Source organism: Prosopis cineraria, unplaced genomic scaffold (assembly GCF_029017545.1).
Source record: "Prosopis cineraria cultivar Desert tree isolate PC_DT_omini unplaced genomic scaffold, ASM2901754v1 PC2, whole genome shotgun sequence".
Classification (NCBI taxonomy): domain Eukaryota; kingdom Viridiplantae; phylum Streptophyta; class Magnoliopsida; order Fabales; family Fabaceae; genus Prosopis; species Prosopis cineraria.
Genome location: NW_026555333.1, coordinates 45,067,217 through 45,089,810, shown reverse-complemented (window position 1 = coordinate 45,089,810; position 22,594 = coordinate 45,067,217). Strand labels below are relative to the sequence as shown.

At 29.6% G+C, this 22,594-nt stretch overlaps 1 protein-coding gene across 1 annotated transcript; it reads left to right on the top strand.

Moving 5' to 3' along the window:
- Window positions 1-10,405: 10,405 nt before the first annotated feature.
- On the top strand, window positions 10,406-22,594 carry LOC129301556 (probable LRR receptor-like serine/threonine-protein kinase At1g07650). Its single transcript, XM_054940117.1, is given in 26 exon segments — window positions 10,406-10,613; window positions 10,934-11,108; window positions 14,359-14,430; window positions 14,568-14,590; window positions 14,593-14,635; window positions 14,723-14,815; window positions 15,116-15,187; window positions 15,288-15,359; window positions 15,785-15,856; window positions 15,936-16,007; window positions 16,088-16,159; window positions 16,242-16,313; window positions 16,696-16,767; window positions 16,851-16,916; window positions 17,113-17,178; window positions 17,265-17,303; window positions 17,445-17,503; window positions 18,309-18,688; window positions 18,777-18,972; window positions 19,556-19,705; window positions 20,055-20,171; window positions 20,502-20,608; window positions 20,610-20,715; window positions 20,823-21,063; window positions 21,302-21,452; window positions 22,027-22,594. Coding segments are annotated over 26 exon segments (3,054 nt in total). The 5' UTR covers window positions 10,406-10,489; the 3' UTR covers window positions 22,369-22,594.

The following is a 22,594-nucleotide window of genomic DNA, read 5'->3' as shown; positions in this document are numbered from 1 at the left end:
TAAACTTTACAAAACAATTCAATTATGACTTCATTAAGTCAAAAACAAAATACAATTACAAAAGTATAGGATACTATTTGATATCTTGAAAACAACAAGAAAAAAGAAAAAATAGAGGGACTAGTTCCCCTCTTTGCCGCGTGCCATGACACAAGTGTCATGTGCTATGAGCTGTGCAAGATTTGATAGTACACAAAGATAATTTTTGACACGTTCCATTTTTCCGGTCCAACATTTAGAGGTAGTTTATGTATTTACAAAAAATATTTTACATAAACTAATTAATGATACAAGCTTTACTCCCAAAATAGGGCATTCGATAGGTGTTTTATATATATATATATATATATTTCAATCATACCCTTACTTTATTAATTAGTAATTAATAAAATTATTTTAAATAAATTAAATGTTATACTTATTACATTCAAGGATAAGATTGAAAATATATATAAATTTTTAAAAAATTAAAATTTTAACTAACTTGCTTAAAGAACTAAAAACAATAATTTATATTGTGATTTTTAGATATTTTTCCACCGGATTTTCCAACATTAATTGCGATCAACTAATCACCTTTGGGCGGGGTCAATAGTCATGGCCGGACCTACATGCTTAAATGGATGTCTTTGCACCCAGGGCAAGTTGGGTTAGGAAGATGCATGGCAATTTCCTTTTAAATGTATAAATAATAATAATAATAATAATAATTTCATTTCCCCATCCTATCTATTTACCTGTTTTAATGTAAGTAGGAGTAATACCATTTTTGTGAAAAGTATAAGTAATACCACAAAATATTAAAAATATTCAAAATCCCCACTAAAAACAGGATGCTTTTCTGGCAATTTAATAAGAGGGATCGGCTCTACCTTGAGAGAGTATAAAATTTTTTGAAACCTAATCATTTTTAAAGTTGGACCAAGAGGTGCAAAATGTTTGAGTTAAGGAGTATAGAGTATTGAAACATATGAACTCTCCTTATAATTTTTTCCAAATCTAAAGGAATGCATTTGGCCCCTAATTTATATGTGGCACTGCCCATGGAGGGTGGGAGTGGGAGTGAAAGAGGCATCGTTTTCATTTTTTTAAGGTTAATAGTGTCTTTTTCCAACCCTGTAATCCCTATTTACAGCGTCCATCCATGTAATCCAGATGCAATCTTATGATTATTAGAAAATTAGGATGATCTAATGTAATCCCTTTTAAGTTACTAAGTCCAACCAAATAGCAAGAATCACCAGAGGATTACATGTAATCATGGTTCATAAAATTGAACCAAATGGGCTATATATGAATTCAGCATTTACTCAAAGCAGGAGGGAAGAGGTCCAAATTGGAAGGCTGCAATGATACATTGAAGCAAGTTGGCAGTAGCCTTGTCAACTTCCACTATCAGAGAAATTCAAATTATTTATCCAAGTCTATGTATTAAACATTATTTTAACTCAATTTCTTATTTTTCTCAAATATAAATAGAAATGGTCGTTTTATAAATTAATTATAAAATATAATTACCCCGAAAAGCTATCTTCCACCAGAATTATTAACCATTTCGAATTTGAAGTGGCGATATTGATAAAAACATGCGTAACTTTTGCAAAATGCAAATTGTATTGAAGTAGTATCTATGACATGATTTTCGAGCCACCCAAAATAAAAATTCCTTCTCACTTCTTTGCAAAATTCACTATCCAAATAAGTCCATTTAGGTGTGATTATGCTTAACTTAATATTTATTAGACTAGCTAGGTTTAAAATAAATTTAATAAAAAATTAATCTGCAGGTCCATATAATTTCCTTCAAATTGAAAAGAAATAATTACAATATAAGTCATTCTTCATAAGCTTTATTTATTTTAAAATATAAAGCATTGAGTATGTGTTATATATATATATATATATATTTATTTTCAATCATATCCTTACTTTATTAGCAATTAATAAAAGTATTTTAAATAAATTAAATATTATATTTATTACTTTCAAAAGTATGATGGAAAAGATGTATAAATTTTTTAAAAAATTAAAATTTTCACGAACTTTTTTTAGAATACATAAATCAATTAAATATTAATGAATAAAATAAGCTCTGAAATATTGCTTGCGCGTTCAATTCTGAATTTTTAAAATATATAAAATAAATTTTAAATTTTTAAATTCATAGCAAAATGAATTTTGATTATTAAATTTTTTTAATACCATACAGTTCATGTAGGTACTGTTTATCATAGGTCTTAATTAATACTGATGTGTTATTGTAAATTAACGTTATAAATTTTAAATTATTATGTTAATTATGTTATGAAGCTTAAACTATTATGTTATTAGTATTTTAGATCTGAAGTTATTATGTTAGCCATTGGAGGAGCATTTGGGTAAACTGCTAAAAGGGCATCAAGTATTTCAGCAACAGAATGAACTGAGAAGAAAGGAAGGTCATTTTTGGCGCGTGGTGGCAGCTTTTTGGTGCGGTACATCCTTTACCCTTTGGTTACTTTTTTTCTTATCAGTTTTCACGTGGCTGGGTCCCATTTCAATTCCTTTTTAATTGATGTTGGGACTTTGAGCCGTCCATGTCCCCCATGAACAGGCTTTTTAATAATGGCGAACAAGGTTTCCTCAGTTCAGGCTTTAGCATGGTCGATTTATAGTTTATTATTCTTGTCGTTTGCAATAATAGTGGACACAGCCATGAGCCATTGACGACAATCTCTTGGTTCTTTGCTTGGCATTGCATTTGCAAAGCGGATGGACACTTGGAAGTTGGAACCCAATCACACGTTCACACTTCACATTTTTTTCGGATCAATTTTTATTTAAGAAATCTAATTTAGAAAAAGTCCATCAAATTGGATAGACGATATAAGGATATGCTAAAATTCCTTGTCGAATAAACGCAGTGTACAAATGATCAATGAAGTTGGTGCCCGTGCAGGACTGTTGGTGCCCTGAAAGGACGGATTTGGATTGTCACAAAAATTTTTAAAAAATATTTTGTTTTTTATTTATAAACAAAATGCTAAAATTAATGTTGGTTCCTAAAAACATGATAATTCATCATAGAAGGTGAAGCAATGGAAGGACCTGGAGCGATCATTGAAGTGTTTGGGCAAATTGATAAAAGATAATCAAATATTTCACTTGTCTTATTTACAAGTTATTTTTAATATATTTTATGAGAATTAAAAAAATTTAAATTTTATTAATTTTATTTTAAATTTAATAAGTTCTCACAAATACCTTCTAATAAAGATAAAAAATTATTTTGAAAAAATTTTACTGCAGCCCCCTTGATCAAATTTCTTAACAGTCGACCCCCTAAACTTTTGAAATATCAATTTAGTCCTTGTGAGTCCCCATTCAGGCTAAATTGAAATTAAATTTTTGAAAAAAATGACACAAATAACACCAATCTCCTCAAATAAAAACAATTGACATAGAAAAAATAAACAACTGATGTATAAAAAATAAATAACTATTATAAAATATTTACAACTCTCATTAAGAACAAAACAATATTATAAATATAAATAAGTGAAGCTAGATGTATGAAAAATAAATATATAATTTTGTAAAAAATGATGAGTGCATTTTTTTTAAGGGACAATTATACATGTTAGCTTTTATTAATAATTTTTTCTTAGGCTTCAAAACATCTTCACACAGCCCTGTATATATATATATATATATTCATTTGTAAGTTTTAAAAATTTAGACAATGTATAAAAGAATAATAAGATTTTTATATTTTAAAAGATTGTGTAGGATCCATAGTAAAAATTGATAGTGGAGATAAGATTTTTAGTAAAAATAATATATAGGTGTTAGATAAACAATAAAGTTAAAAAAATTATTTAGACAAAGTATATAAGTAACCTAATGAATTTTATATCAAAATTTAATTTACTCAAATTAATAAATTATCAGTTAAAAATTTTAATTTTTAATTTTATATGTATAAGATAATAAATTGTAGAATAAAATATAAAGGTAAGCTTTTTAAAAATAATTTAAAATTATTTTATTAAATTAATAAATTTTAAGTACAAATAAGGATAAATTATACTGACTAATTTATCTCTTATAGTTTTTCTCAATTTTGAATTAGGTCCTACAATTTATTTTGTTTTGATTAAATCCATATAGTTTGATTAATTAAATTTTTTAACCCTTGAAAATTAAAATACTTGAATTTTTCTATAAAAAAATTTAAGAAATTTTATATTTTTATTAAATGATTATATAAATTTAGAATTAATTAGATAATTTTTATAACTCAAAATTTATATAATTAGGTTGTCTTTTAAATATTTTTTATACTAGTAAAATTTTCATAAAAAGTTATTAAAAATTTATAAAGTGTATTAAATTAATTTTTAATTTTTTTTAAAATTATTAAATTAAATTTTCTATAAACTCTAAAGCAAATTTTTTTTGAAAAAATTAATAATTGATTATTAATTTTAACCTTCAAGGATTAACATATTTAACACATCAAATGTAAAGGCTTGATTAAAATAAAATAAATTATAAAAATTTAATTTAAAATTTAGAAAAAGTATAAGGACTGTAACTTCATTTTTTTATTTTTTGATTATATTTTTTGGCTAAATTATACATTTAGTCTTTTAATTTTATATAATATTTTATTTTAATTTCTTAACTTTATAAAGTATCATTTTAATTCTTTAATTCCAATATTATTATTTTTATACTAACATATTTTTATATTGAACTTTTAAATATTGATAAAATATTCTCAAATGTTGACATATTAAGTTTAATTTTTTAAAAAATAACAGTAATTGACACACAAAAATCACTTGAAATTAACAATGTTAGGGTTAAAGAACTAAAAAAATACTTTATAAAATTAAAAAATTAAATTAAAATATTATATAAAATTAGAAGATTAAAAATATACTTTACATGACTCCACAAATTACTTGTATAAAAATAAATCTCAAAGGGCCCATATCCCCCTCTCCATGGCGTGCCCCCTTTTGGAATATTTAGGCTCGGCCCACCCGTTATTTTGGTGCAAGCATAGGATATATTTTAATTAAATATAAATGTATGTTTAAATATTATAAAAATTTTATTTACTTACTTTTGCTTCTCTAATAATGTTCTGGGATTCATGTCACTCATACCAATATAAATTAGTAGTTACCACATATTTGTTATTTATCATCATTTTTCATGAAATAATTTTAAAATGTTAAATGAACTCCAGGAACATTGAATATATCATTTTTATAAATTTAACTTGCATAATTTATAATGTTGTAATTTCGAATCTCGCCACCAATATGAAAATATTATTGATGGAAATTTTTAATTGCCTTTGTAAGCTTTTTTTTTTTTTCCTTTTCTTGTTTAGAATAGAGACATGCCTTGATTCTCATGATACTCAATTTACCTTAATTTTTGTTGATAGAAAAAACTTCAACAGCTGATTATGTTAAATAAGCATGAGCTTTTCATTTGGCCAATATATCTCAAGAATTTTGTTTGTTTTTGTATGAATGATGCATACTGGCTATAAATTTTACTAAAATTACTCTTGCATACACACATGCTCTTTTTGGTATTTATTATGAAGCATAACTAATTACCTTACCAAAATCAAGGAAAGATAGTTAAGTTATTAAATTTATTTAAAATGACATAAACTTTTAATTTTATATCTATTTAAATAAAAAAAATAAATTTCCTACTCTGGCTTGAACTTTCTGTATTTATTTTTGCTTTGTGCATTATTGTCTTGAGTGTTTGCTTGCAATTTAATATATAATTATCATTCAGCTAAAAAAATAGGAGTAATATTGAAATGATATAATTAATACTACATCAAGTATTCTATAATAGGGCTAGTATATCCTTTTACTATCAAAATTTTCTATACTCATTTAATTAACTAAGATGCTCTCCATAAAAAAACAAAATGCAAAAGAATTGGTAGAGGATACTTTAATCGAAAATTTATATGCACACTAGAAGATTAAAGTATAACAGCTTTATATATATAAAGTGCGCATGATAATGTCAGCAAATAAAAAATTTATTTTAACAAAACTAAAAATCACATGTGATTTATCATGAATCCTTATATATATCAAGTTTACAAAAAAAATTGAAAAAAAAATTATATGCTTAAGTTTATATATTCAAGGTGCATGTTTTCAATCAAATTAAAACGTGAATTTTAATCTTTTTTAAATTATTTACTCCAAAATAAATTCTTTTTGATAATATTAAAATTCACTTGTTTGGATTGGATAAAAATATATTAAGTATAAAGGGTTAAGTATTAAAGTCTTAAAAAATATTAATTTTCATCATATTTTGATGCTTAAGAATTTATAAAATGAGTGTAAAAGTAATTTTAAAAAATACAAATAAGCCACTGGATTAGACAAACTTCATTTTTTGTGCCATCCAACGAGATACGCACATTATCTTAGACACATAAATGATAAAGTTTCGTCGTCAGGCTTAATTAAAAATTTCAAATTGTTTGTATTATATTAAATTGTAAAAGTTTATAATACAACAAAATAATTTGTAAAATTTTGAAAAAACTTTTGAAATTAAATATTGTTAATTTAAATGTTTTAAAATTAAAATACTAACATTTTTGTCTTCTCAAACTTTTAAAAAAAATTCAGCATTCAGTCAAAGCAGGAGGACGGTCCAAATTGGGAAGCTGCAATGATATATCGAAGTAAGCTGGCAGGTGACTTGTCAACTTTCCCTATCGATATTCAAATTATCAATCAAGTCTACAAATTATTAAAATTTTTAACGCAATTTCTTGTTTTTTTTAAATAAAAGTACTCGTTTTAATAAATTAGTTATAAAATATAATATTTTAAAATTTTACAACATGCAAATTGTATTGAAGAAGTATATATCCACGATATAATTTGGGAGCCACTCAAAAACTCCTCGCTTCTTCGTAGAACTCACTGTTTAAACATGTTCATTTATGTGTGATTATATGTTCAAATTAATATTTTTTAAATATGGTTATGAGACTAATTTTAAAATAAATTCAATTGTAATTAAAGAAAGCATATTAATCACGTATTATGCATTCATTTGAAGCATAATAATAAAATAATAATAACGATTATTTGTAAGAAGAGGGACTCTTGAAGTCCAAAAATTCATATTGCTGGCAAAAGAAAGAGTCTCGAAATTTATAATACTCATAACCAAATATTTTGGTTTCAAAATCGCTAACAAGTTAAATTGTAAAAATTAAGTTATCATTGATATTTCATAATGTTATTCAAGATGTTTAAAACTGTAACATATCATTTTATTTAATTTACAAGAATATTTTCATAAAGAAGTACCCTAACAAATGAAAAAAAAATCATGTAATTAGAGGTTTATAAATACAAATAACAATTCTAAATACTATCAAAAATATATATTCATCATTACTAAAAAAATTTTAAATATTTCATTTTTAAAACTGATAACACTTCATGAATTTATAGATAGTTAAATATCGTTTTCATGGCAATATTTATAAGTTAATAGACTCAAATTTTTTAAGGAAAGAAAACTGGGAATGGTGTCTCAATGAGTGATATATAAGCAATGAATGCGTATTATGGCCATCATGTTATTCGGATAAAAGCGCATTCTTTGGATATCAAACAAACAAACAAAAAATAGAAAAGAAAAAAAAAGCGCGTTCTTTTTTTGTCACTATCTTTTACATGTCCCCACGTGCTCCTCATTTTTGCCTTTTTCCCTATGGATCTTCTTACATAGTTACATGCAAGTACAATAGTAAATAAATACTATGAAGGTGGCAAAGGTGATAAATAAACACATATGCTCATCATTTTTAATCATCTGTCAGGATGCAAATCTCACTTAAAATCTAATGTGATTTGATTTGTAATCTTTTCCTGCATGGGTTCTCGGTAACCTTATATTAAAAAATAATAATAATAAACATGCTTGCATATTTTTATTGAGTAGGATTTATTTGAATTGATTTTAATGATGCATCTGACCATGATGGGACAATCGTACATTCATTTTTTCCAAAACCGCATGGCCCTCAACAAAGTGCTTTACATCTTGTGAGCTATATTGTCCACTTGTATCGTCCACAACAACAAGCCTCGACTTGTTATTCCGACAAGCTTCGCATCTTTTGATAGTGAGTACAAATATCTTCTATAAACTTTACTTAATGTAAAATATAAAGTACTAAATAATTTTATATTTATTTTTTAATTACATCCTTATTATTAAAATTTTAATTACTATTAATAAAGCTTTTATATGTAATATTTAATAACAATATAAATGAAAAGTTGTAAACGTTTTTAAAAATTTAAAATTTAAAATAGCACTGTTAATAAATTATGAATTAATTAAATATGATTTATATTATGGTATGAAAAAAATATTATATTATGTAGTAATTATTTATGAATGAAAAAAATAAACGACATGGATTTGTAAGACAGCATATTATTGTTTTGTATCTGTTAGTGCTCATGAACAAAAGAATAAATATATTCCTTTCGTTACAAAAATATAAAATATTTTTAATCAAATCTCATCCTAAATAAAATAGTTAATTATTTTTAAACTATTATATCTTTTTATATTTATCCCTATTAGGTATCTTTTTCCTAAAAAATATAAAGTGGTCTATTTAGTATAAATATTTTTTTTTTAAAAATAATGATTATATCTTGAAAAATTAAAATTTTTTTACATTTTTAATTATCTAACTTTTTAAAAAATATTTTATATTTTTTATCAGAGATTTCTTACTATTGGCTTTTAAATAGAAATGCAAATCCTATAGGATGATGGAAAAGAGCATTCTCAAATTTGAGGCGTCAGCAAAGCCACTGGTCTGAAGTTCGACATATCACCTACAATGGTTCTTTTAAAATTTTTTATTTATGTTTTTGTCAAAACCATCCAGATGTCAACTTGTTATGTTCTTGTTTTAATTGTTGGCTTGTGTTCTTGTGTAAATTAAAGCTAATAGAACTCGAAGCCCGAATTCACCTTGGATGATTTTTGGAATTTTTTATATGTATTTCATTTTATTTCAATGAAATTGATCCTTATTCAAAAAAAAAAAAACCATCAACCCCCTATTCAATTCACGAGAGAATAAAATTATGGGTAAATGAGTTTTAAATTTTAAGTTCAATAACACTATAAATTTTGAACTCGTTTATTATACAAATTATACCCTCAACTTTTAAAAATGATGTAATTTAGCTTTTATCATTAACAAAAGTTAACTTTAATCTATTAGTTGATCATAAAATAACATAAAAAGACCTCAAAAATTATAATAAATGACCCAAAAATTATAGACAAGAACTCAAAAAACTATAGAAAAGGACTAAAAAATTTTGTCCCCTTTGTTGTAATTTTTAAACTCTTTTTCCGTCATTTTATAATCAATTAATAATTAAAATTAACTTTTATTAATGACAGAAGCTAGATTGCATCGTTTTTAAAAGTTGAGGGGATAATTTGCACAATAAAAAAGTTTAAAGTTTATGGTAATACTGGACTTAGAATTTAGAGAACAATGTGCTCATTTATCCTAAAATTATTTTATAGTATTAGTTACTATTTATAACTGTATAAATTGTATATTTATTTAGTAAACTGAATCATTTATTGGCGAAGATGTTTGTTGCATGTTTTTTTATACATTTGTTACAAAATAAATGAAAATATTAATTATTTTTATATGAACAGATAAAATGCAAATAACTTAGTATTTACAAAATAAATGAAAATATTAATTATTTTTATTTTCACAAATAACTACTATAATGTGAAAATTTATACCTGCTCGGTTTAAAATATAAGTATTATTTTTCAACTAATTAATATATAAACAACTTAGTATTTATAATTTTTTCATTTTACCCTTATATTTATTGACCAAGATTTTTGTGTTTGTGATATGACCTTGTTCTTACTTATTATATATTAGAATTAAGGGTAAAAAATATGTAACATGAATTTTCATAAAACTAATGATTTTATTGGTTGATGAAATATTATTAAAAGTTCCTTAATTTTCCAGGTAAATATGTTTGTTAATAAAAATCGGAGGATTGCTAGGGTATTATTAAAAATTGATCTAAATAAATCAAGTTTATAATAGAAGCATAACGAAAAGAAAGTGGAGAGAAAAAAAAAATCCAAAAGCGCAGAGAAGCACTTGATATATTGTAAATCTAAAAAAATTAAAAAGGCTAAAAAAAACTGCCCTTGTGTATTCCACTTCTGCATGAAAATGATTTTTAACTTTATATATACTATTATTTTGTCACGTTAATTGGGAGTCTAGTACCTCCCAAGCTGCGTCAACGTCTATCTTTGCCTATTTTCATCTCATAAATAAGTGTGACTCTTCTCTCTTCTCTGCTCTGCTTCACAAACAGTGAGCTCCAATCTCCGAGTTCTCATGAAGCTCAATTTGGGATGTCCGAATCTTCTGCTTTCCCTTCTCCTTCTTGCCACCACTTCAGTCTTCATCTTCCTCCCACAAATGGCTTTCGCTGCCACACCCAAGTTCAGCATCGATGAAGGTAAACGAACACCCAATTGTTTACCATGTACTTCACTTGTTTGATTTTTTGCTTCTATCAGAATCTCTATTGAAAAATGAAAGATTGATTACTTTTGCTTCCGCTTCTTTATCTTCTATCATCTTTGTTGATTCATTCGGGTTCCTTTTATCAAAAGATCGTGGACACTTTGTTGCCAATCTCTGGTTTCTAGACAGAAGAAACATCAGATATTGATTTGGTTTCGGCTTCTCCATCTCTTTATTAATGTTGACTGAGTTGGGGTTTGTCTTTCTTGCTGGGTTTGATGAATTAGCGAATCTGGCTTTTGAATTACGCAGTGAAGGCATTGAAGGAGATAGGGAAGAAGCTGGGGAAGAAGGAGGGGGACTTTGGGGTAGATCCCTGCAGCGGAAGAGGTAGATGGAATGTGTCAGATGATTGGAAAGGCTTTGCAAGCTCTGTCATCTGTGATTGCTCCTTCAACAACAACTCATCTTGTTATGTTGTACGCATGTACTGCTCTCTCTCTCTCCCCCCTCTCACTCTCAGTCTCAAACTCTCAGTTTATTTCTATTTTTTCTTTTCTTGGATAGTTGAAAATTTTTCTTACTGTTCATGCATTTAAGACTGGGCAGAATGAAAATGTTCATGAATTTTAGGGTTATGTTTAGTTACCTACGTTTTATATTTAAAAAGAATCTTTGAAAATTTAAAAATATAAAAATTATTTGTTTTTTTTGAATTATTTTCAAAGTTGATTTAAAAAAACATATTTAAAAAATTTTAAAATACATTCTTTAAATTTAACTTTAGATAGTTTTAGTTTGCATAATTCTATCATCAACTAATTCTGACTCTCTTTTTTTTTTACTCAATTATTACTATAATCTGGGCAATTTTTAATTTACTAAATGAACTTTTAAAAAAAATTATTTAAACACAAATTTTGTTATAATAACTAACTTTCATCAAATTAATTTTTATCAAATGAAGTTTTAATCAACAAACTTTTGATTAAAAACCAAACACTTAATTTTTTATAGACTAGTGAAATGAGTCAACTGGCAAACTTATAAGAATTAATATGTCGAATGGATTAAACTTATTTTAAAATAATTTAATTTTTTAATTTTAAAATTATAAAAAGTTGTATCTTTATAATCACTTAATTATTTTGGTTATATGATTATCATTTTTATCAAAAGTCAAAACTATAAATTATATCATATTTTTATATTATTTTATACATTTTTAATGTTGTAAAAAAATTCAGCATATAAAATTAATATTTTTATATATATAATTACAATTCATTCGACTATAATCTAACTATGATCAAATTATCAATTATAAACTAACTCTTTTTTTTTGCCTATCTAATAATCAGTTCAATTTTAAAAATTTCATTTGCTATCCATTATATTTATATATATATATATTTTGCTCACTCTCTAAAATATGCTTCTTATACACTTTGATTGAGATTTAAATTGGGGGGATAATTAACCTTTCATCAATATCAATATTTAAAGAGAAAAACTGAAATAATAATAGGAAAAAACGCAAGGCACAGTTTCACGTAGAATCACGCGTGGACCAGAGCTGGAAGAACTGAAGAAGACAGTTTTTCTTTTTCTTTTTTTTTCCAGCCATGGTTGATGGAGATCTTCACCTGTCTGGGATGTTAATTACATATACTTGTAGTTTTCAAACTTTCATCAAGTCTTCTCGTGCCCCTCCTACTGAAAAGCTCTTTCTTTCTTTTTTCTTTTAGTTGGAAATATTGAAATATGAAAATTTAATTAATGGAATGTTAGCGCTACGCCTGTACTTATTAAATTTTATTCTTTGACCATGAACCAATTCTAAAACAAGTTCTAGAATTTTGGCCAGCTAGTAAGGTTATCTGTAAATTTCCACTTGTATCTTGATGATTGAGCCAGCTGAACTATTGCAACTTTAGTGTCATTTAAAAGAAAAATTTACCTCTTAAGAATAACTCTTTCTTTTTTTGACTATGTAAAATAAAATGTAGATTAGACATCAAATTAAATTTGGATTTTCTATATTTCTGCAGTCATGCATTGAAAAACTTTTAAAAAACCATGATTATTGATTAAGATTATTTTATATTTTCTCTACTTATAGTATAGACTTTATAATTATTTTGTGGCTATGAAGGATTTCAATGATTTTTTTTTTGCCAAATTTCAATGATAAATTTAACCGCTATTTTATGACTAAAATGATAGTGTGACAGGCATTAATTTCATTTGTTGGGATAACATGGGTCAGGGCCACATGGATGTGCTAATGAATCCTGCTTTCGAGTTTGGGTTGATGAAGGCCCTGTTTATGGAGGCTGAACTTTAATTTTGATTCCATAAAGTATGTTCAGTCAAAATCTGATTTACATGGTTCTATTCTTGTATCTAGAAAAAGGTAGCTTAAATACTTTGCCCTCCGACAAATTTGTAATGTTTTATTTTATCATTAAATTAAAAAGAAGGATTCCAATTGGTCAAAGAAACCGTGGATTGATTTCTTCCTTGTCCTGACCGTGATTTGTCATTAAAGACGGACGGCTCTAAAGTGTCTAAGTTTGAAGTTAACTAGCTGGTCAAAGCAAGAATAAACAATGAACGGTGAGCAAATTTTTAGGAAAAATCACATTCTCCAAACGTTACTAACATTTTTACATGAAAGATAACAAAAATCATATACATACATACATATATATATATATATTAAGATTAAACCTATTCCATATTTAAAGAGATTTCAAAAGACAGCCTGAAGTTTGACTCTTCGTATGTGTTTCCTCTCAGTGACCAAAAAAAAAAAGAAAATAGGACGAAGTAACATCTCTACTTTGTCCCAAAAAAAAAAAAAAAAAAGAAATCTCTAGTAGGTAATGAGTGAACAATGTTGTCAACTGAAAAAAAAAATTAAAATTCTAGGTTTCTATAATCTTTGAAAGATACAGCTAGAGTTGATACTTCATTTTCACGTTCAGACTCTCTCTGATTCTCCTATCATGGCCTGATATCACTAGGTAATAGTACTTTGTGATGTGTCTCGTGTTCTACGGTACACATAGCACTAGTACCTTGTGGCTTTCATGAGGGGACTGGAGAGAAGGTTTATAAGTTTAGCTATTATTATTACGAACCACTTCGCAGTGTTCACACATTTTTGGATTTTAGAAAATTCCATGATTTTTGAATTGTAAAAAGACTCCAGGTGTTATGTTCAGCCCAACAAAAAGGGTTGGAATCAGATTTGGGGTTCCCAAGATTCACTCTCATCTGCTTGTTGTTTTGTTTCTTTTGTATATGTAATCATAATTAAAAAAAAAAAAGCCGAGATTTGAATTGAGAAATACTTCTGTGACAAAAAAGAAAAGAAATAATGGATTCATGTTTTAAGATAATCATATAATCGAAACATAAAATACATTCATAGCCTAAGGTATATGTGAACAAATATTTTGAAGCTGCCAGGACAGTTCAATTGTCAGGCAGCAATTTAATCATGAAAATTCATAATTGAATTTACTTTGTCTTAGTCTTTTCTGTCTTTTTTGAAGTTCTCATAATTTGGAATTGACCTTTCCTATTCACGAAACAGGTTGCAATCAATGTGTTGTATTCTTGAAATTTAACACACATTAGCAACCCAGATTATGAACCTTTATCTCACAAGACGTTCTTGCCCAACATTAGTTCTAAATTTTACTTTATTTCACATTCTATATCTGCAGATTTTTGAAGGCTCAGAATCTTTCTGGTATTCTTCCACCAGAGTTTTCAAAGCTTCAGCATATCAAGAGATTGTGAGATAAACCAATCCTCGCTTGCGAAACTTATAAATGATTCTTTGTTACTTTGGTGTCTCTGTCACAATGCCATCTTTATATTCAAAATGGATTGGTCAAGCTTCCTAATCTTTGCTGCACCTTCTTTCACACAGGGACCTTAGTCGTAACATCTTGACTGTTCTGTACCTCAGCAATGGGCTACCATGCACTTGGATGAGCTGTAAGAACCTTTCTCTGTGCTCTCTCTTCTTCCACTGTATTTCTCTTAAATAGCTTGTGTATAAGTAAATCAACTTCAGTTTATCAGTTATTGTCAATGAATATGCAACTCTCTTATGGGGAACAAGTTATCAGGTCCTTTTCCTAAAGTTCTCACCGATATCACAACCCTCAGAAACCTGTATGTTGAGAACCATCTTCTATTTCCCTCAAAGTTTTGTTTATTTGCGGTTTTGCATGTACACCATTTGAGATATCTTATTAATTTGGTCTACCAATTTAATAGCTAACCCGCATTTATTTATTCATTATTAATTAAGCTGAAGCCTTTTCTTCCATCTGAATTTTTTCTTTTCTAGACAGAGTCTTTGCTGTTGCCTAGGGTCAGCCTGGCATAGCTGCTACAGTGTTGCTAGTTTAGTGTAGTTACAAATTGCTTCTGTTTCCTTATTTGAAGAAAGTATCTGTGTATATGTTACAGGAGTATTGAAGGAAATCTATTTTCAGGCCCCCTTCCTCCAGAGATTGGAAAGTTTGTCAACTTAGAAAAAATGTAATTCCTTTAAACCTTTACTTAGACGATGCCAATGCTATTTTTCCCCTGACTTATCATTCTCTACTGTTAATAACATGGACAATATAATGTGTTTTAGCATTCTGTCATCAAATGCATTCACAGGAGAATTGCCGGTGGGGCTTTCAAAGTTGACCAAGTTGATTGATTTGTAAGTCTTTGCTTCTTTATCAAAACTAGATCATGAGGCCAATGTCTTGCGTGGAGTTAAGAATTAAATGGCCATGGCTTATAAATATTGCAATTTTTTTAGATTTTTATATGATATATTGATCATTAATTTTTAATCCATATTATGTAAGCTACTCAGCTAATGAAACTTATATTCTTAGTGGATAAATAAGCAACAATGACAAACACTGACAACCACTCATACACGCACACATATTTAATATAGGATCCATTTGCTCGTCAATGTGAATTGCAGAAGGATCCTAGGTTAATTGATGATCACTTGCTTCCAATCAATGAGCAAAATAGAAATTACATTTTCTCATCCAATTTCTTTGGGTTAATTTATTGTCCAATTGTGGCAGTTCCTAGCTTGCTTTCTAACTTTTCAAACTACATTTCTAGGAGGATTAGTGACAATATTTTCTCTGGGAGGATACCAGATTTCATTAGCAAATTGACGTCGATTGAAAAGCTGTAAGATTCTATCATGCGAGTTTTTTTTTACTCCAATATTTTTTGTAGTTTATTTTTCATATCACACTTCTTTTTACAGGCATATTGAGGGTTGCTCACTTGAGGGACCCATCCCTTCCAGCATTTCTGCCTTGAGAAGATTAAGTGATTTGTATGAAAATGTAATTCTTCATTTTTGTTTGTCATAGAAGATGAATATATTGAGTAACTGTTTTGCTCTTCAATTTTTAGGAGGATAACTGACCTGAAAGGTAGAGGCTCATCTTTCCCATCATTGGGTCACATGAAATCAATAAGGACCCTGTAAGCTCAGCTTAAATATTTTCTCTTATATAATTCTTTCAAAAGTAACTATATTTTATTTTGACTTGGTATTATAATGCAGCATACTGAGGAAATGCTTAATTAAAGGAGAGATCCCCGAGTACACTGGGAAAATGAACAAACTGAAAGTCTTGTAAGTAGTTCAACAAATGGCTTTCAAGACTCAGGATTTTAAATAGTTTACTCATATTTCACGATTTCTTCTGGGTGTTAAGATATCACAAGATCAAAAATGGATGAAAAGTCCAAACAGGCATGCTTTTTTTCAATAAATTTCGCTTGAAAAGTTTGTTATTAGGGCTTCTCTTTGTACTTTTTTTAATGAAAAGAATTAATCTCTTCTGCAATAAAGACAATTGTAAACACATGCAAATTTCATAGTGATGAATAGAGATTTCATAGCATGAACATGAATAAGCTGATCTTACATCTGTTTTGTGGACTCTTTTGTGATGATATAACTTGTTTGGTTTATTTTTCATCCTTAAGTTAATGCTTATTTATGATTTCTGTAGAGACTTGAGTTTCAATGAGTTGACTGGAAGGATACCTGCCTCTTTTGCCCAATTCGATAAAGCAGACTTCATGTAAGTGGATCGAATGGGTAAAACGTCTTGTTCAAACATCTCATTCCCATTTCAAATAAAACAAAACTACCTTGTTAATGTAGGTACCTCACTGGGAACAAACTAACAGGGACTATACCTAGCTGGGTTCTTGGAAAAAATACAAATGTGTATGTTAACTAATTGCGTTTTGCTCTTCTCTATATTATCTTAATCTTGTCTTCAATGAACAAAGTGAATACATCAGTCAGAAACAAATTTTGCCTTAGTTTTGAGCTTCTTGCAGTTGAGTTTCTTTATAGATCTTCTTGGGGAACGTTAAACTATTGATGATATAAACAATTTTCTATATATTTTGTGCTGCAGTGATGTTTCTGACAATAACTTTAGCTGGGAGAGCTCAAGTCCGGTTGAATGTCCAAGAGGGACTGTGTGAGTTTCACTCATGCTGTGATTTCTGTTTATCCTGCAGTGCTTATAAGTCTATAACAGTGACAAATTTTCGATTATTTTTCCAGAAATTTAGTGGAGAGCTACTCTTTTTCTGTGGATAAACAGTAAGGCTTTTATGCTTGGAATATTGAGTCTCACCCTTTACATTCTTTAATCATGGAATTCTCCACCAGCCATGCGTTCTTTAATCGTAGCTTTGAATTTTACATTCAAGACATGATCTTAAATTTCATTCCTTGTTGCAGAAAAAATGTTCACGCATGCTTGAAAAAGGACTTTCCATGCTCTGATTCAGACAGCCAATGTATGTAATCATACTTTATGGTTTTCAGGTAGTTTTATCTGCGCGGATACTTCTCGATAATGATTCATGCTATGAAACTTGCAATTTAGTTTTCTTTTTTTTTTTTCTTTTTAAATACTTGATGAGAAGTCTCCAGCTGAAGGTAACTACATAACGAGAAAGGACTAGAGTGGTAAAGAAGTCCTATTTCATGATTTTGCTTAATTAGTGAAGGGTCCTTCAGTGGTCTGAGACACAAAAATGAGAGAGATGATGATCGGATAGAAACCCTTTTCCTGATAGATCGTATATAGTTGAACCTGTTCTTGGTTGGTTTTTCTATATGGGGTGTCTTCTTTGGAGATGGAGGATTTGCACACAATTTTTATAGCCACTTCATTTTCTTTAACAAGAATAATTAGTGAAGGGTCCTTCAGTGGTCAGAGAGACAGAAAGGAGAGAGATGATGATAGGACAGAAACCCCCTCCCTCTAATAGTTCGTATGTTATTGAATTGATTCTTGGTTGTTTTTTCTATATATGGAGTCTCCTTTGGAAATGGAGTATTTACAGATAAATCTCTTAGAAACTCAAAGCAGGAGGATGATACGGTAATCTTTATGTTAGAATGATGTAATGTCTTTGCTGAAGCTTTTAACTCATTAGTCGCTTGGTACTCCCAATGTTTTACAAACTTTCAGAGTATAGGAAGTATCGAGCAGATGACAGCAAGATTCCAATGAAAATCATTTATGTTTGTTTTGAATTTTTATTATTTATGAAGATTTGTTTCTGCCAACCCTGGTTTATTTTGTTTTTTCAACAGATTACTCCTTGCACATTAATTGTGGTGGAAAGGAAGCAAATATCAATGGTACTATTTATGAAAGGGACAAAGAACAAAGAGGCGCTTCAATGTTTTACTCTGGTCGGAATTGGGCTCTCAGCAGCACTGGGAACTTCATGGACAATGATATTGAATCTGATCCCTATATTGTGACCAACACATCCAAACTTCTGTGTGTTTCTGCTCCCAGTTCAGAACTGTACACGACAGCTCGTTTGTCTCCCCTTTCTCTCACATACTATGGACTCTGTCTAATGAATGGAAACTACACTATTAAGCTCCACTTTGCAGAGATTATTTTTATCAACTGCAGATCATTTTACAGTCTTGGGAGGCGTGTATTCAATGTCTACATCCAGGTATCTGTTGTCTATGCGATTCACAAATGTTAAACAATTGAATTCCACAGAATTGTGTATTTATGTGGAAGGAATGTGTTAAATGAAGGGGAAGTTGGTCCTAAAGGACTTCAATATTGAGAAAGAAGCTGGTGGGACTGGAAAGCCAATTGTGAAGGTATTCAACGCTACAGTCACAAAACATACTTTGAAAATTCACTTTTACTACGCTGGAAAGGGGACAACTGGCATACCCACAAGAGGAATTTATGGACCTCTGATATCCGCCATATCAGTAGATCCTAGTAAGTCAGTACAATGTTTTAAATCTTTATGATAGTGTTTTTCTATGCTTGACAGAGTCCCTAACTATGGCTTTAGATTGAAGATACTGAACCAAGATATATGCAATGACAGCTTCTAAACGTGTATATATTAATTAAATAAATAACATGACATCAAGAGCTCCATGATAATTCTCAAATTTTATGCTGTAAAAAGATTATAATTGTAAAAAAAGAACAATCATATCAATATATATCCAGATCTCAAACTAGCCATGGATTGACTGAAGACAGAACTATATGAAAGTGAAAAGAAATATGATAGAATTGCAAGAAGAGTATAAAATTTACTCCTAAGATCTTTGTTCTTGCCTACAGTTTGCTATTTCTTTGATTTACCAAATTGCTAGACAAATGGCAGATCACGTACATCATCTCCCAGCTTTATGTCTTGAATTGAATGATCATCCTTGGCATCCATTTGAGTTGGGATCCTTCCATGTCTAGTAATTGCATAAGAAAAGATAAATACGTAGGCAAAGGGAAGAGATTGAATTTTATGCTTTTGCTTCCCATGAAAGTTACAAGTATTTCTTTTGTGCAGATTTTACCCCTCCATCACCGGGGATTGGAAAGAGAACGTTTATTATAGTGGCATTTGCCATATTAGCTGCTCTCCTGCTTCTTCTTCTGATGCTCCTAGGTATCATGAGGTGGGAGGGCTGGCTAGGAGGCAAAGGCTCCGTGTATAAAGGTATGGATATATCATCACCATGCTCTGCCGAAATTCTTTTTCGCAAAAAAAAAAAAAAAAAAAAGTCAGGACCTGGTATTACTAAGTAATACGGATTTAAGTTGGGCTGGGTTCCAATTGGGAGAAACTCGCCCAATGTAACCTTTTTTTTCACAAGTTTCAAACTTGAGATCATGTTTGAGAGGTGTTGAATATTTTACAACCAAACTGAGCTGCCATTGGTTGCCTTGGCATATTTTAGTAGAGCAAACTTCATTCTGATATGAAATAAAATGGAATACGGTACCATATGATATGGATGAAGTTATAAGGTTTCTTTGCTGACTTTCAAATTCGCACTTCCTCCCAGAGCTCAGAGGTATAGATCTGCAGACAGGATTATTCACATTAAGACAAATCAAAACAGCAACCAAAAACTTCGATGCTGCTAACAAAATTGGAGAAGGCGGCTTTGGTTCTGTTTTCAAGCTATTTAAATCTTCCTCCTGCCTATATTCTTGATTACCAAGTTTGTACTATATAGTCAAGTTTTGATGTTTCTTGATCTGAGAAACTAAATGTGCACAATGAGATATCTATATCTCCATATGACTTAAAAGTAAAAGTTTTTCTATACAAAGAATTCCAGATTTGTTCCATGCACTGCACATATTGGTTAGCAAGCCCTTGGCGCTTTAAGGAAAGGGCAAAATCATGAACATGCATTTGGCCCATCTGAGTTCTGTTAATCCTTATTTTCATGTTTAGAATGCTAATAAGCAAACATATATATATATATATCCACTGTTACTGATGCAGGGTCTACTATCCGATGGCACTGTGATTGCAGTGAAGCAACTTTCCTCAAAATCTAAGCAAGGAAACCGTGAGTTTGTGAATGAGATAGGAATGATATCTGGACTTCCAACATCCCAATCTTGTAAAGCTTTATGGATGTTGTGCGGAAGGGAACCAGTTGATACTGATATATGAGTATATGGAAAACAACTGTTTATCACGTGCACTTTTTGGTTAGCTTCATACTCAGCCTCCTTAACTATTGCTTGCTACCTGAATCAAAATTATGGTCAAGTCAAATAACTAATTAATCATCCTCTCCCAATCACGTTATATGCAGGAAAAGACCCGGCCTGCAAAGCAAAACTGGACTGGACGACCAGGAAGAAAATTTGCCTTGGTATAGCTAGAGCTTTGGCTTATCTGCATGAAGAGTCCAGAATAAAAATCATACATAGGGATATAAAGACTAGTAATGTGTTGCTAGATAAAGATTTTAATGCTAAGGTTTCAGATTTTGGTTTGGCAAAACTTAATGAAGATGATAATACCCATATCAGCACTCGAGTCGCAGGAACCATGTAAGTTTATCACGTACTAATACATGTTTCTTGTTTTCTGGTCAAAATATGTCGTTGCAATCATCATATGTAGTTTGGTGCAAAGATTCACTCCTTGTTTACAATAGCAACTGAAAGACTAAGATCAAAATGACATCATCCATTACCAATGATCAGTTGATCACATTGTCCACCTACTCTCTTTTGATTGTTTTATCATGATTTATACTTACAGATTTTTGTTGATACTATTTTGTAGTGGTTACATGGCTCCTGAATATGCAATGTGTGGCTATTTAACTGACAAAGCATATGTTTATAGTTTTGGGGTTGTTATATTGGAAACTATTAGTGGAAAGAGCAATACAAATTACAGACCAAATGAAGAATTCGTTTACCTTCTTGATTGGGTAAATCATAATTTATTTGAAACTTCTTTTGTTCCTTCCTTAGAGACGTTTCTTTTACTCTTTGATTTTTGAGGCAGCTTATTGGCGTGCACAGAAAACACTGCCAATCGTCATGCATTGTAATTATGACTTCCTTACATTACTGCTACCATCATCATGCATTCTAATTTCAACATCTCAAACAACTAGCTTCAAAATTCATCTATCCAATCCTTCCCCTTGATTAGCAAATCACTGTTATCAGATCCAGTGATATGCCACCTTTTGGGGATACCGTTTATTAACATGTTAGATTGACTGAATTTTGAAATGTGAGGGGTCAAGATGAAATAGAACTTAACTCAGTGATCAACTTGAGAATTGGTGAATCTATAAAGGACCCAATGATGATTTTAGTTGAAACCAGATTTTTGTCAGATAGTTAAACTGCTTCTTTTCCTTGCCATATTATTATTTTCATTCTGGTTTAGTTTAGAGTAAAACATGACTCCTGTTGCCAAATTACATCAAAATTGAAATCTGACGTTCTTTTATCAAATAAAAGTCCCTGTCCTCAAACTCAAGCTTCTTTCAGGCATATGTTTTGCAAGAGAGAGGAAATCTACTGGAGCTGATTGATCCAGACTTGGCATCAGACTATTCAACTGAGGAGGCCATGGTTATGCTAAATGTGGCTCTCTTGTGTACCAATGCATCCCCCACGCTCAGGCCAAAAATGTCCCAAGTTGTGAGCATGCTTGAAGGCCAAACAGATATTCAGGATTTGCTTTCTGACCCTGGATACTCTGCAAGTAGTTCCAAGCACAGGTCCATACGAAATCATTTCTGGCAGAACCCAGATACTGATTCCTCTAGTTCATATCTTGGGACTGAGGAAAGCTACCGTCTTGTACAAGTTAACTCATATATCAGGTAAGTGAGAGAGTCCTACAATTTCGTTTACATAGTAACCAGTGTGATCCTTGATGTGATTTTGTTATATTTTTGTAACCATCTAATCCTCCCCCAAAGAAAACGGAGGATATTAGAAATGTGTAAGTTTTTCTAAACAATGCCACAGCATGGCATAGGATTGTTCTAAGGCAGTTACATATTCTATTAACAAACAAGTGAATGTTGACCATAAAAAATTGTAACTTTAA